Source organism: Physeter macrocephalus, chromosome 15 (assembly GCF_002837175.3).
Source record: "Physeter macrocephalus isolate SW-GA chromosome 15, ASM283717v5, whole genome shotgun sequence".
Classification (NCBI taxonomy): Eukaryota; Metazoa; Chordata; class Mammalia; order Artiodactyla; family Physeteridae; genus Physeter; species Physeter macrocephalus.
Genome location: NC_041228.1, coordinates 62,809,109 through 62,823,027, shown reverse-complemented (window position 1 = coordinate 62,823,027; position 13,919 = coordinate 62,809,109). Strand labels below are relative to the sequence as shown.

The 13,919-nt window shown below is 40.4% G+C and overlaps 1 protein-coding gene across 1 annotated transcript in view; it reads right to left on the bottom strand.

Annotated features, from left to right (window-relative positions):
- UBE2W (ubiquitin conjugating enzyme E2 W) overlaps positions 1 to 7,399 on the bottom strand; it is a 77,210-nt gene extending 69,811 nt beyond the window's left edge. Inside the window, 1 exon segment of the mRNA XM_055091016.1 lies at positions 7,339 to 7,399. Within this exon segment, the coding sequence (XP_054946991.1) occupies positions 7,339 to 7,353 (15 nt within the window). The 5' untranslated portion in view covers positions 7,354 to 7,399.
- Positions 7,400 to 13,919: the final 6,520 nt, after the last annotated feature.

The following is a 13,919-nucleotide window of genomic DNA, read 5'->3' as shown; positions in this document are numbered from 1 at the left end:
CCACTTCACTACACTGATTTTTGTGCAACACAACTGTTATGTAGTGAAACAGAACCTGAATCCAGGTCTTTTGATTCCAGATCCTGAGCACGTTTTTCTAATGAAGTTTTACAAAAGCAACTGAATGAAACTATAGTTTTTCTCATAATAAAGTAATTCAAAGACATGCACCATTTGTTAGTACTCCAAAAACTGCATTCCCAAATAAAGGCTATCAAATGAAGACATTCTTAAAACACCTGACAAACATGAACAAGTATTATGTAGGTAAAATATGAAGCAGACAATGATATAAAGATGCAATAAAATTCATCTAACAAATGCTCAACTTAGATAAATACTATGCAGAAGTATATTTTCAGAAAAATGTCAGATCACCACTTTAAAAATTCTCCTTAATAATAAAGATTATCTTTGAACAGTAAAGATTTGCCATTATAATTTTACTCAGTGCACAAGTATATGCATAAAGAACCTTTGTAAAAATTTTGATAAATTGACTTTATATTTTAAAGTACAAGGAATATTTTCCTCTCATTTTCTTAACTATAGAAGCTATAAAATATTTTAGTAAATGCTAAATTCTTGACTGAAGATTTAAATAATTATCCAAATGATTTCTCAACAATACCAAACTTGTTAATATGTTCATTACCTCCAACTTAACAGCATCAGTAGATTTTAGAGCTTGGTTTCCAATTCAGCTTCACTACTCAGTTGCTATGAAATTTTGGGTAAGTCACTTCCCAAATAAGTGATTACTTATCAAAAGTCATTCTTTCTCTCTAATAGAATGAAATGGGATTATCTGACTTCCCATTTTACAAGGTTGGAAAAAGAATCCAGAGAGGAAGAAAATGAAAATACTTCGAAAAACATAAAGTTATGGCAAACACATAAATCAAGAAAATAAGCAAACTTTGGGGGGAATACACATGTAATTATAAATATGAATTTTGTTATTCCTTTATAGGTATTCAATCTTACTATAAGAAAATTGCTTACTAGATTTCTCTAGGAGGTGGGTCAAAAAGGATCTTGCTGTGATTTACGTCTTAGAGTGTTCTGCCTATGTTTTCCTCTAAGAGTTTTATAGTGTCTGGCCTTACATTTAGGTCTTTAATCCATTTTGAGTTTATTTTTGTATACAATGTTAGGGAGTTTTCTAATTTCATTCTTTTACATGTACCTGTCCAGTTTTCCCAGCACTACTTATTGAAGAGGCTGTCTTTTCTCCATTGTAAATTCTTGCCTCCTTTATCAAAGATAAGGTGACCGTATATGCATGGGTTTATCTCTGGGCTTTCTATCCTGTTCCACTGATTTATATTTCTATTTCTGTGCCAGTACCATACTGTCTTGATTACCGTAGCTTTGTGGTATAGTCTGAAGTCAGGGAGCCTGATTCCTCCAGCTCCGTTTTTCTTTCTCAAGATTGCTTTGGTTATTCGGGATCATTTGTGTTTCCAAACAAATTGTGAAATTTTTTGGCTCTCTCTAAAATAGAACTAAATTAATGCAGAATTTGCTATGTCATGTGTGACAAGCATTTACTGTAGTCACTATGTGCACATTTAAGGAACAGTGAGAAAGGATTTTTTTTTTTTTTCCTATTCTAATGGAATCTATGGCCCAGAGGAGTGGAAGAGACCTAAAAAGTTAAATGAAAGACCCAAACCAACACTTTAGGACAAAAATAGAAGGCATCTTGTAAAGTAGTAATTGATTAATAGCAAAAAGAAAAATACCACAATGACTGCTTTGAGAATTAAGATGATGACCCCAACTTTATGCTTTTGTTCACAATGTAGTCTACTATCTACTTATGTTTCTCATTCACACAGAACACTGTCAATTCTACTCTATGCTGTTCCCCTTTTCCTTCAGCACTTGCTCCAACAGCTCTCTGTCAGCCCCATTCCTAGCCAGAGTACCTAGCCAACCTTCTCAGATACTGTAATTCTAGCTATACATCCCAAGTCTCCAGGGCTCAGTAAGCCTCAGGATCCATGATGACAGTCAGTTTTCTAACTTTTTTTTTTTTTTGCGTTATGCGGGCCTCTCACTGCTCTGGCCCCTCCCGTTGCAGAGCACAGGCTCCAGACGCGCAGGCCCAGCGGCCATGGCTCATGGGCCCAGCCGCTCCACGGCATGTGGGATCCTCCCGGACCGGGGCACAAACCCGTGTCCCCTGCATCGGCAGGTGGACTCTCAACCAATGCGCCACCAGAGAAGCCCCAGTTTTCTAACTTTTGATTATGCTGTAACACTTCATAATGATGTCAACAAACAGTCATATGAAATCTAATTGTCAAGGTAACATGACTACAATAATAATATCAGCAAGAGCCCATACTCTACCTCTCAATCACTACAGCCAATTATTTGAGTAAACAGCAATGCAGAGTTGTGAATATTCCAAAATAATTTATTATTTCTAACTCATCTAAGAAAAAACACACATTCATAATCCATCTCCTCTTACTAAATCTCAATCTCCTTCCATCTAGTCAAGTCAACAGTCAATAGTCTAAGACCCAATTAAGTAAGAGAGAGGAAGAAAATGCAGAAAATCTGCAAGAGTAATTCAACTGACCATTTCTTTCAATTATATCACTATTTCTGGAATTGACAAATATCAACTACTATACACTGACTTTCTAAGATCTTAAGACATAAGGTAAAAGTAGTTCATTACCTAAAATCAGTAAATCTAGATGGTTAAATTAGAAAAGTATACCAGGTATACTTAAACACTTCCAACATAAAGGCTGAATGAAACAGCTAAATTCTAAAATCAGAAAATATATCCAGGAGGCAATATTAATTATTTTATAATATGAAATAAGCCAATAAGGGAAAAAAAGATTAGGTACAAAATGAAAATGGAAACATAACACAAAAAATACTATTTTATGGTTTAGCTGAAAACAGAATACCTTAATATTGCTACACTTTTAAGAAATGTTTTAAATCACATAAAAATTCACTTTAATAATGCTTTTGTAGTTTGGGGATAGAAAGTTTGTACCAAATTATCTAAGTCCCGAAAATGCTAAATCTAAGAATTTGTTATCGACAACTTTCCACATAATATTTTAAGAATTCGATAATCATCAAAATTAAACGTAAATCTATTTCTTTAACTCCTGCCAATTTTAAGTATCACCATGAACCCACCATTCTCAAAGAATGGTTTCTTAAAACATAATCTAATCACATCTTACTTGGTGATTTGTGACTTTGTTCTAGGAAGAAATAGTAGGAAGAAAAAAGAAAAAGAAAAAAATGGGAAAGAACATCTCAAAGGGCTCATATAAATCTGAAAACCTTGAACTGTATATTGAAGAACAACTCTTGAACTGTATATTGAACTGTATATTGAAGAACTTGAACTGTATATTGAAGAACAACTCTAGCAAAACTACAGAGCAGAGCTTCCCCAGCATTACAGGTGTACCAGAATACTGATCCTCATCCCCAGTGTTTCACGCTGAGCTGCTTGGCCAGGTGCTTCTAGCCTCCAACAATCTCACCCACCCTGGTGTGCAATTCAGAAAGTATTTCCTGTGTGTGCCACAGCCTAAAAAAAGGTTGAGAGGCACTGACAGAGTATACTGCAGTAGTTACAACATCAACTTTAAAATACATACTCTCTGAAAAAGAACAGATATATATATATATCTGTAATAAGTTATCTGTAGTTATCTGTTATGACAGATAACTTATCTGTAATAACTGAATCACTATGCTGTACACCTGAAATTAACACACTGTAAATTAACTATACTTCAATAAAATTTAAAAAAAAAGACAAAACAACAACAACATACTCTCCGAAGCAGAAATTCAAAGTCTACCTTTACTTGATATCCTGATGATCCTAAAGGCTAATTTATTTTATTCATTTATTTATTTTTATCAGTGTGAGTAATCAAATCTTATGTTACATTTGTATAATATGCATGTTTTTAAAATACAGTTCCTCTTACAGCTTAAGTAACCTCTTCATCAGCAATAATATCCTGGTGCGGGTTAAGATAAAGAAATCTACTGAAAACTTTTTTAGGTAAGGACATGGTTAGAGCAGCATTCATGTATAGCTTATTTTTTCCTAAGCACTCAAACTAAAATCCAAAAAATATTTCCTAACCTCCTTCCACAATTTTTCTCCATAGCACTATCACCTCCTAATATAATAGCGATTAACTTAAATATTTTGTTCTTATCCATTGCCCCTAACCAGACTATTACATTCACAAGGGTATTCTTGTGAGGCAAGATTGCCTCACAAGCAGGCAATCTTGCCTGCTTTTGTTCACTGCTGTATCCCCAGCACCTAGATGAATACCAAACACACAGTGGGCCCTCAAAAAAATAACTGATGAGTGAATGAACAAATTTCATAATTTAGCTGTAGTTTTATGTATAATTTATTTCTTTTGAGGAGTTAAATTTTGCCATTAAGATGGTCAGGAAAAAATTCTGTTCTAAGACACAGAATAACCACACAGAAAGTGTTGTGTTTCAAAAAGCTCAGTTTATCTATATTAAAATATTTTTCAAGATACTACCAGAAAAGGATGTGAAGAAAAGGGAACCCTTGTACACGGTTGGTGGGAATGTACATTGGTGCAGCCACTATGAAAAATAGTATTGAGGGTCCTCAAAAAACAGAAATTGGAACTAATATTTGATCCAGCAATTCCACTCCTGGGTATATATCAGAAGAAAACGAAAACACTACTGTAAAAGATACATGCACTCAAATGTTCACAGCAGCACTATTTACAATTGTTAAGATATGGAAGCAATCTAAGTATCCATCAACAGATGAACATATAAATAAGATGTTGGCGTGTGCACATGCACACACACACAAACAATGAACTATTACTCAGCCGTAAAAAAGAATGAAACTTTGCCATTTGCAACAACATAGATGGACTTGGAGAGTATTATGCTCAGTGAAATAAAATCAGTCAGAGAAAGAAATATTGTATAGTATCACTTACATGTGGAATCTAAAAAGTAAAACTAGTGAATATAACAAAAAAGAAACAGACTCACAGATATAAAGAACTAGTGGTTAACACTGGAGAGGGAAAGGAAGAGGAGCAAGATAGGGAGACAGGGTTGACATGTACAAACTACTATGTATAAAATAAATAAGCTACAAGGATATATTGTGCAGCACAGGGAATATAGCCAATATTTCCTAATAACTATAAATGGAGTATAATCTTTAAAAATTGTGAATCACTTTTTTGTACGTCTGAAACATAAACTATTGTATATCAACTATGCTTCGATAAAAAAATGTTTTAATAAAAAAGATACTACCAGAAAATCTGTATCAGGTATTTTTAAAATACAAATAAAAGAATTTAGTTTCAATTAAAATAGGAAACATCAGTTTTCCATTCCTCTAATCAGAAGACATAAAGGAATAAAGGGTGAAAAGACAGAGGTAGTACTTGGGACGCAGAAAAACGCAGTATTGCACTGCCAAGTATTGTTTCCATTGCTTAAGGCGCCATGTAAAATTCAAGACTGTCAACATTGTTTTGTACCGACTCAAGTTTTTTTCTATTAAAAACTGAAATCTGTCTTCTCCAGACACTAAAAGTCTAAATCTAATCAGCAAATCAGTTATCCCTATAATCCAATCCTCCTGCCAAATATAATCACAAGTATAGTGGATTTTAATCTTTTAATACAAATAATCTTAAATTGGTCATATAGCTGATCTACTGTTCAACCAGTGTTCTACAGTTCCTTTTTTGGCTTCAAATGATGAAACTTCTCTAACGTCTCTGGGGAGATTAGAGTAAAGTATAATGTTTCCTGAAATTGTTCTTGTTTTTTCTCTGGACTACTTCATGACATCTCTTCAACTAGGAATGTTATATACAATTTTCTTTTTCTATTCTGCAGGAAAGTCCAGAGGGAGAAGCAAAGGTAAAAAGAGTCTTGAATGGAGAGGCTGAAAGGCGACAAACAACACAAAAGCACAGAAGTAAAGTAAATGTGAAGGAAATACGTGCACAGAAGAGGAAGAAGATTCAGAAAAGAGAAGAGATGAAAGAAAAGCACTTTTCTCTCCGAAAAAGAGGAAAAAATGGAAGGGGGACTGGGAAACGTGCTTATTCTTCTAGAAACAAAAGCATAAAATCCTTCCAAGAAAAACGTGATCTCTTTCTTTAAGATGTTAAAACTCTGAAAAGCGCTCAGATGACACTCCAAACGGGAGTTCTGCCTTCTCTTCCTATGTTTTGACAGAGCTAGTCTTCATCTGTAAATTAAATGCAAGGTATAGATAAATGCAGAGTTAATCTCTACAAAACTGCAACTGTGGATGCCATCTTTGCCTGAAAAAAAATCAAACTCCTTGGATTTGGTAAAAAGGAGCCTATTAAGTTGGAAAACCAGAAAACCACGCATTGCCAAGTCAGGTAAATACAATACGGGTTAACAAAACACCTCTTACCAAACTAAGGTTCCACTAAAGATCTGGGGAAGAGGGGTAAAAGGCTGTAGCCTAACCGCGACCGCAAGGGTGGGGCACCGTAGGAAATAAAAAGATTTGAGGGCGAGCTATCTATCCCGGGAGGTATGGGGAACTGGTGACTTATCTCTCGGGGAGACTACATATTAGGCGGCAAATGATTTTGATGGGCTAAGGGCAGCTTCGGGGAGAGTGAGAAAATGGGCTGCTGGACGTTATGTTCGTTAAGAGTGCGGAGGCTGAGAGAGGAAGGTACCCCTGGGGCAAAGGACTAAGTCAAAAGGGGAGTCGAGGGGCCGAGCAGCCCGGGAGGCCGGGCGTGGGAGGCCTGAACACAGGCCGCGAAACGCCTCTGCAGCCAGCCGCTTTCTCCGGGAACGCCTTTTCAGCTCCCCACACTCGGCCCCTCTCAGGGCCGCTCCTGCCCCGGCGCAACGGCGAAAGCAGCTGTTTCCGCCCAGCTGGGGACCGCGGAGGAAAAGACATCCCTGGGGCGGGGGTCAGGCCAGCGGGAGCCGTCCGTGTGAGCTGGAGATGATTCCGAGACCACTGCCGCTGAGAGCACATCAAACTTCGCCCTTTCCTCCCCTTAGCCTTCTTTATCCCCCAACTTCCCGGCCGGCTGGTGTCCGCTTCGACCGACCGAGAAACCCCCTTCTTCTCGCCGCCTCTCACCCCTCCCAACGCCCGGACGCTGGGGAAGGACCGGCCACCGGGGCCGCTCCGGAGCCGGCCCAGGTGCCCCAGAGTCCCAGACACCCCCCCGGACGAAACGCTCGTATCCTCCCTGCGGCTCCGGAGCCCGCCCAGATGCTGCAAACTCCCCTTACCTGCATTGACGCCATGATAGAACCATCCCCCCCAGGACCGGCGAGGCCAGAGACGCAGGGGGCGGAGCTGCCGTGCTTGCGTCACGCCGCGGGGGCCCAGCATCCCGGGCGCGGGGGGCGGGGCCGCCAATGGGAAGGGGAGTGGGCGAGGGGATTGGCTGGCGCACTAGGCGCCCGGCTGGGGAGGTGCGGACCCGGCCGGGGTGAATGGCGGTGTCCGTACATTCGGTCACATCCAGCTCCCCAGCCTCCGCTAAGATCCCCACTCGCTACCCCGATCGCTTAGGAAACGCTACTCGGGTTTTGACCCGAGCCACGATTGTTCTTTTTTATCTGTCTATACCCCGAGATCCTGATGATGTCCAGATCCATGGGTTTTGGGGGGTTTTTTCTGTTTTGTTTGGTTTTTCCAACCACAGGTGTATGGTTTACAGATTTTTTCCTTTCGGATGCTCTGTCCACACTACCATTCCCACTTTCACAGCTTTGGGGCAAGATAAAACTTGCCGCCGGGCTGCTTTCTGGTCTTTACGGACCTGGAAGTCTTCTCATATTCCTAATTTGGGGAAAAGAGACACAAATTTCCTTGCACAACAGGATGCGAATTGAGGGCAGAGCAGCACTTTGATATTTTAAAGGCAAGGGTAAATTTGTAGAACTGAAACTTGCCTGAAGGGGAAGAGGACATTTGGAAATTTTTCTTTTGTTTGTGTGCAATTTCTGCCCCGTTACCCTAGCCCCTCAGTTTGAAACTTCACGTGTATCAGTAATAGTTATAGTGTTACGGTACTGACATTTGGTTAGAGATTTGACCCTAGACATTAAATTGTTTTTAATGTATCAGTGTCACGCTATAATATACACTTATACCCTCTGTCACATCCAGATTTCTCTTCAGCCTGTTTTGTAGTGTGCAGTTTTGTGGTTGTTCCACCTAGGGATGTATATGAGTAGGGAGAGCTGAGTACACAGAATTTATTCTGGGAGTGCACCAGTTCTGCCAACATTTATCAGAAGCCACATATTTAAAAGCTCTTCTAGAACTGAAGATGTTATTGGTTTATAAAAGGAAAATGGAAGCCAAATGTTTGCACTTCCTGTTCTGTTTTTTTTTTTTTTTTTTAATGTAGGCGGCTGATACATTGAGTAGAAGGCTTTTACTTTACCAGAATGAAAGCTTAAAAATCTGTCATTTTATTAACTTGGAGTTCTTTTAAGAAATTTATGTAAGATTTAAATATAAGAGCAATGTAAGATATCATCCTTCCCACTCTTTAGATCATTATGTTCTCTGTGAAATTCTCTAAGATAAAATGTGTTCAAAAAAGGAAAAAAGATCCTTAAAATACCCTACTTATTCTATGGTATAATATTAAACACCCTATTCTTCATCGCTAGAGAGGAATTTATATTGGTATACTTTTTTTCCTCTTAGACTTCCACCCGATTGCCAGAAATGGGCTGGTTTTCCCTTTGTTGTGCAAAATGACTGTGTCCTTGAGGAATGTTTGGAGGCTTTTGGCAACCAAGGATGATCCAGAAACATATCAGGTGTCAGCCCAGTTGTGTTGCCTACATTTCAACTGAGTAAAACTCATATCATGAAAGAGGAAAGCTTTTCCAGATATATTTTCTTCTGGAGATCTTTATCCCTATGATCTCAGAAAATTGATCGTTTTACCATCTAAGGTTCACTTTGTTTAAAAGCCAATTCTTCCTAAGGTATGTGTCTTTAGATGACCCCACAAACAAAGCATTATGACATCATCAGAATCAACAACCTGCCATGACAAATACTAATAAGGAAGAAAAGGGTTACAGGAATCCTAACACTCCTCAGAGTAAAATCAACATCTGGTCCCTTGGATTTTATATGTGTTAAAGAGGATCTTCATAGGAGGGAAAAGTCAGTACCAGTCATATCTTTCCAGGAAATAGTAAATAGTACATAATTACCTCACTATCTTCTTCATTCTTTCATTGATATATAAAAGATCCTGATGTACTCAGGAGCTAAAACAGTGACTTTCAGATGGGGTGGGAGCATATAATTATCTCCAGGAAGCATGAAATGTTTATATCTAAAACAATTGATTATACAGTGTTTGAGGACTAGGCTCACATCTCATTTCTTCAGTTTTTGTTTTGTTTTGTTTGTTTTTTACACATCTCATTTCTTTGCAGAGTGGAGCTTCCTATCAGAAAGGCAAAAGACAAAATGACTGACAATTCCAACAGTAGGAGAGGAAGTGGAGCTCTCATAAACTCTATACGAGGTCTTCCCTGGTGGCGCAGTGGTTAAGAATCCGCCTGCCCGTGCAGGGGACACAGGTTCGAGCCCTGGTCCGGGAAGATCCCACATGCGGCGGAGCAACTAAGCCCGTGCGCCACAACTACGGAGCCCGCACCCTAGAGCCCGCAAGCCACAACTACGGAGCCCGCACACCACAACTACTGAAGCCCACAAGCCTAGAGCCTATGCTCTGAAACAAGAGAAGCCACCGCAATGAGAGCCCCACGCAACGCAATGAAGAGTAGGCCCCGCTCGCCGCAACTAGAGAAAGCCCGTGTGCAGCAACGAAGACCCAACGCAGCCAAAAAATAAAAAATAAAAATAATAAAAGTTCTCTCTTAAAAAAGAAGATATTTTGGAGACAACTGGAGAAATTTAAGCAGAAAATAGGTATCAGATGATATTAAGGAATAATAGCTGTCTTTGTTAGATTTGATAATGATGTTCATTTTTTAATTTCCACAGCAATTAGAAATGACCATCAGGTTCAAGGAAGTGATTCTCCTTCACCTCACAAACTACCCCCACCTCCATCTCCCTGGAAGAAAAAAACCAGGACGTACACAAGCTGTGTATGTGCCTGAGGTCTTCCCTGCCAAGGAAAAGGCAAGAGCTTGTGACACAGGGGACTAAAAGCAGCTGGACTTTCTGGCAGAAAAGGAGAAGAAATATGGGAAACCAAATAGTCTAATTTCTTAAAGGACCCACAAAGGGATCAATGGGCAAATCCTGCAATATTGATGATGTCATGTGATTTATGAATGCTTGAGTTCTAGTGATTCAGTAGACCGGTGAGTTAGGAGCAGTCCTATGAGAATATGCTTGTTGGAGCATGAAGAGGCAGAGCTGACGAGTCCTTACTTGAGTCTGTGTCTCCCCAGAGTGGTTTATTCTTAGTATCCCACTGGCTGATCTCATCAGAGAAATAGAGGCAGTTTAACAACCAGCAGCTTGGTTATTGGATTGGAAAAGGCAACAGGCCAGGAATCCAAGGCTTGTATTCTTATCCCAGCTCTGTCATTAGCAAGCTTGGTCAAGGCTCTTAATGTCTCTGGGTTTATTTCCTTATCAATAAAATGAGTAAATCAGACTGTAAAATCTTCAAGTTTTCTTTCCAGATGTCAAATTCCACGCACCTATCAGAGGGAATCAAAATTTGAAATGATGTGTTTAAAATACTATGTTTAAAAGTCTAAGATAAGGGCTTCCCTGGTAGCGCAGTGATTGAGAGTCCGCCTGCCGATGCAGGGGACACGGGTTCGTGCCCCGGAGCGGCTGGGTCCGTGCCCCGGAGCAGCTGGGTCCGTGAGCCGTGAGCCGTGGCCGCTGAGCCTGAGCGTCCGAAGCCTGTGCTCCGCAACGGGAGAGACCACAACAGTGAGAGGCCCGCGTACCGCAAAAAAAAAAAAAAAAAAAAGTCTAAGATAAAATGCAATGGAAATGATGTTCTATTTTGAGTTTAAAAAAATCACAAATCACTTTTATAAGTATAATAAGGAACTTGGCTTCATTGTAATTTTTGTAGAAATACTGGGGTGCTTTGGTTAACAATTTAAAAATGCTAACGTAATCCAACTGAGCTGTAAATGGAATTTCAAAAAGTATCAGGGGAATTCCCTGGCGGTTCAGTGGTTAGGACTCCGTGCTTTCACTGCTTTGGGCCCAGGTTCAATCCCTGGTCGAGGAACTAAGATCCCACACGCCGCAGGGGTGCAGACAAAAAAATAAGTATCGAAAACTCCAAATTCATGATTTAGAGTGATACTTTAAAAAAAGCATATCTACAAAAGTATTATTTTTATAATTTTGAATCTAAACTAGTCATTTCATGTGGATCTCCTAAGAAGAGACAATGAAAATTTAAAAAATAACAGATGGTTTGTATATCTGACCTATTCTGCATGACTTACTTTACATGTCAAAAACAATTGATTTATATACATATCTGGTTTGTAAATAAGATTGTGACTCAGGAGAACTTTGTCTTCACTTTCTCCGCTTTCCTGTGCCTCCCTATCAAGAATTCTTTTACCCAGGTCTGCAGACCTTGAGCACATTCCTTGCTTGCTTCTCCCCTAGACCTCTTAGAAAGTTATCCTTTTGGTGGGAAGGAGGAACCCTTTAAAAACCGAATGAAAACCATGGACCCACTCCACAGAAAAATGTTCATACTCATAAAATTTTGTATTTTAGGGGGTTACCTGACCCTCAGAAGTCCATCCATTGGCGGAAGTTTGTAAACCTCAAGGTAAGAACAACTCTGCTGAAGAGGCGATGACGGATACCCTTCGCCCTTTTCAAAACCTGTCTATCTTTTATGTAGACACAATTTCATAGCACTTGTTTTCTTTTTTTCACTTGTTTATTTTCCAGTCTTTCTGAAAAGCAGTGTGCTATGTGAAAAGCTCTAGATTGGGAACCAGAAGAGTTGATCACTTACCTTGATTCTTCCCGGGGGTGATACTAAACTTACTTAACAACAGATGTGGCACAGGTACCAACTGTGCAGAACAGAAGTTGCTCAGTGCTGGGGCAAGGGCCTGGATGTTCCCTGCCCCAAGGGCCAGGTATCTGTAGTTAGATCATGGGTAGCTGTGGGGGGGATTCTGAGGCCACAGAAGGAGATTCTTTGGGGGGTCTGCGGGCAGTGGCTATTAACTAACAACTATAATAAAAGTATTTCAGTGTTTTCTTTTGGGAGTGATAGAAATGTTCTAAAAATTATGGTGATGATTGACCAACTGTATAAATTTACTGAAAATTATTGAGTAATTATTATGGGTGATGTTTATGGTATGTGAATTATACCCTAATAAAGCTGTTTAAAAACAGAGAAGAGCATTTCAATAATTTAACAAAACAGCCGTAACAGTAAGTCCCGGCTGGCCTTCAGACTGGCTTTCCCATTAATGATATAAGATCAGAGGCTGGTCAGGTGTCTCCCTGGGTCTAGATTTTTAATCTGTAAAATGGAGAATCAATGGTTTCTTCAAAGCTTTCCAGATAAATTCTTTTCCTTGTCAAAAAATCCCATAATTGTGTTATCATAATTTATATTGTCCTTCTTTACCTACTTATAAAGCCGTCATTGCCCAAACACATATTTACCCTTCCTCTGCTGTTTAGGAGGGACAGCAGCCCTAGTGATTTTGTCCCTGCCAGACAGTTCTTTCTTATCCCATGACTTTACCTCCTGCCTATCTTTCCCATCCTTTGTGTGTGTGTGTGTGTGTGTGTGTGTGTGCCCCTTTTTCGCCTATCTCCACTTAACACGTATTAGAAAAGGCACTAGACTTGGAATCAGAGGGCTAGACTTTGAATCCTAACTCTGCTACTTCTTAGTTCTGTGACCTGGAGTTGGTCATTTAAATTTCTCTGAACCAGGCTTCCGTGGTGGTGCAGTGGTTGGGAATCTGCCTGCCAACGCAGGGGACGCGGGTTCGAGCCCTGGTCTGGGAAGATCCCACATGCCATGGAGCAGCTTAGCCAGTGCACCACAGCTGCTGAGCCTGCGCTCTAGAGCCCGCGAGCCACAACTGCTGAGCCTGCGCTCTAGAGCCCGCGAGCCACAACTGCTGAGCCCATGAGCCTAGAGCCCGTGCTCCACAACGGGAGAAGCCACTGCAATGAGAGGCCCGCTCACCGCAGGGAGGAGTGGCCCCTGCTCACCGCAAGTGGAGAAAGCCCGTGCGCAGCAGCGAGGACCCAATGCAGCCAAAAATAAAATAAATACATTAAAAACAAAATAAATTTCTCTGAACCTTAGTTTCATCATCTGTAAAATGGGGATGAAAATGCCAACATGTGGTTGGTGGTGGAGTCCAGATGCGATCATGGATGTGAAGGAGCTTGGTGAACGGCACAGCACCACATGGTTAAGAGGTGATGCCTAGTTATTCTTCTGAATTACTCTGTTCTCTCTGCAGTGGATGGATGAGATGCTGGCTAAGGAGTGGAGTGTATGGCAGTGATTGAGAAATACCCATGCCAAGATCCCCAAATTTCACACCACTTTGTGAACATAGAAGAGACTGCACACTCTGCTCTGAACTGAAATTGCCATACACAAATATTCAAGGTTGAAGTCTTGTATCTCCCAGCCCCACCATTGCCTTCTCCACATGGCATCCTCCCAGATCCGCCCTTATTAATGACGATCAAGAAAACAGCTACCGGGGCTTCCCTGGTGGCGCAGTGGTTGAGAGTCCGCCTGTCGATGCAGGGGACACGGGTTCGTGCCCCGGTCCGGGAAGATCCCACATGCCGCGGAGCGGCTGGGCCCGTGAGC